The sequence below is a fragment of the Neopelma chrysocephalum genome, unplaced genomic scaffold (assembly GCF_003984885.1).
Source record: "Neopelma chrysocephalum unplaced genomic scaffold, ASM398488v2 Primary Assembly neopelma1_90588, whole genome shotgun sequence".
NCBI lineage: Eukaryota > Metazoa > Chordata > Aves > Passeriformes > Pipridae > Neopelma > Neopelma chrysocephalum.
The window spans coordinates 1-1,868 of NW_020919402.1; the positions used below are offsets into that span (position 1 = coordinate 1).

The 1,868-nt window shown below is 48.7% G+C and overlaps 1 protein-coding gene across 1 annotated transcript; it reads right to left on the reverse strand.

Moving 5' to 3' along the window:
- Positions 1-384: 384 nt before the first annotated feature.
- On the reverse strand, positions 385-1,860 carry LOC113979927 (ADP-ribose pyrophosphatase, mitochondrial-like). Its single transcript, XM_027707207.1, has 2 exons — positions 1,705-1,860; positions 385-842 (listed from the first exon to the last, which is right to left on the reverse strand). The coding sequence occupies exons 1-2, from the start codon at positions 1,803-1,805 to the stop codon at positions 602-604; spliced, it is 342 nt and encodes a 113-aa protein (XP_027563008.1). The 5' UTR covers positions 1,806-1,860; the 3' UTR covers positions 385-601.
- Positions 1,861-1,868: the final 8 nt, after the last annotated feature.

The following is a 1,868-nucleotide window of genomic DNA, read 5'->3' on the forward strand; positions in this document are numbered from 1 at the left end:
CACAGCACTGGGGAACAAGGAAGGTAAGGCTGAAACTTCAACAGCCTACACAGATGTGCATACATAGGAATCATCTTTTCACATTTATCACAAGTTACACCAGATGCATGCATCTAACTTTCTAGCCAAGAAGCATATAGCATTTCTTGAGAGGAGAATATTCACAGAATCAATAAAAATGAATACACATAGTCAAAAACCCCACAACAATTACAGTCATGCATGCAACCTGTCATATTTCCTGAGTCAGAGCACTCAAGAACTGCAATTCTACTTTCTTTTCTCATGTTGCATTCAATCCATGAACAAACAAGTATATTATGAAAATACTGTCCCAAATTCTTAAGGAGAATTAGGAAATTTTTATTTAGCTCACAACATAGAGAAACACTGCACAGCATCAACAGCTCAGTAAAATCATGTGTCAAAGACCTTCACAGCTAACCCAAACAACTCAGTTCTCTAACCAACACTTTTCTTAGACTTGACTTTCACATATCACTGCAAAATCACACATCACTTAAGCTGATGCTCTTCTTAACTCAGGTTGTCACTATTCCCTGCTTCCATGTTCATAGAAGAAAAGAGTCACCATTTCCACTCACCTGATTTGGGGATCTGCCCAACTGGGTCCAGCCAAAACAGATTTTGCAGTGTACTCCACAGGATTATAATCTTTCCATTCCGTCAGCCAGCCCACTTTATCTTCAGGAACTTGGCTACGCTCAACGTGTGATCCTGGATATGGGGAGGTGAGAGCTTTGCTGTGGTAGAACTTATCATTGTAACTGTTGAACATGTTCACAGGATGAAGATGGGACCAACAGTTTGCAGATGAGTTACTGAAAAATAAACAACAACAAAAAAGAAATATAGCATCTCATTCATTAGGTTTTAAGCGGTAATCTAATACCAGATCTGCAGGGTACATGATAGCAAGTGGAATAGACCCAGCTCTTTCCAGAAGACAGTTCTCAGTAATATATCACTGCTTCTTTCAGTGATGTACCATACCAAATGTATGCAGGACCAACAAGTCTGAATTTTATCATCAGCTACTTGAAGCAGAAGATACTCTACTAAATATATATGAACACTTAAAAGCATGACGTTCAAAGCAAGACGTTCACTGCTGAGCTGATGGTCTCAAAAGCACAATTCACAGAATCAATTGGGTCGGAAAAGACCTCTGAGATCGAGTCCAACCTCTGATCAAACACCGCCATGTCAACTAGACCATGTGCCACGTCCAGTCTTTCCCTAAACACCTCCAGGGACGGTGACTCCACCACCTCCCTGGGCAGCCCATTCCAACGCCTGACCACCCTTTCTGTGAAGAAATTCCTCCTAATATCCAACTCACAAAACACCTGAAGTTCAAAAAGCCACAAACCCTTAGCAGAGATGTGGAAAAGGGCAACTTTCCTTTTGTATTTTTCAGTAATTACATCACTTCAAAGGACAGGCCGGTTTGCGTTTCTGCCATGCCCAAAAGGGACACCCCTCAGCGCCATCGCGCACCCCGCGCCGAGCTCCCCCTGCGCTGGTAGGGGATGGAAGGCAGCCCCGGGACAGAGGGCAGCCCCGGGATCTCGGCCGGGCCGTGAGGCGGCTGCTCCCCGCAGAACAGGGCACCGACCTCCGGCAGCGACACCGGCCGCGGCTCCGGGGCGCGGCCCGGCTCCCCCGCACAGCCCGCGGTACCTGTGTGCCGGGCGGCGCTGGGCAGCGCTCCGGGCCGACAGCACCACGGACAACGAGAGCACGGCCACCGCCCGCCGCAGGGACCCGGCCAGGAGCGGCATCGGCGGCGCCTCCGCGGCCCCACCGCGGCGGGAGCGAGCCCCGCCTCAGACTCGGCCCCGCGG

What these genes read in the sequence shown, in the direction of transcription:
- LOC113979927 (XM_027707207.1), bottom strand. Translation starts at nt 1,805, where the DNA reads ATGCCGCTCCTGGCCGGGTCCCTGCGGCGGGCGGTGGCCGTGCTCTCG. An exon ending in CAGCGCCGCCCGGCACACAG is followed by an intron (nt 843 to 1,704) that starts GTACCGCGGGCT and finishes TTTATTTTTCAG; the next exon opens with TAACTCATCTGCAAACTGTT.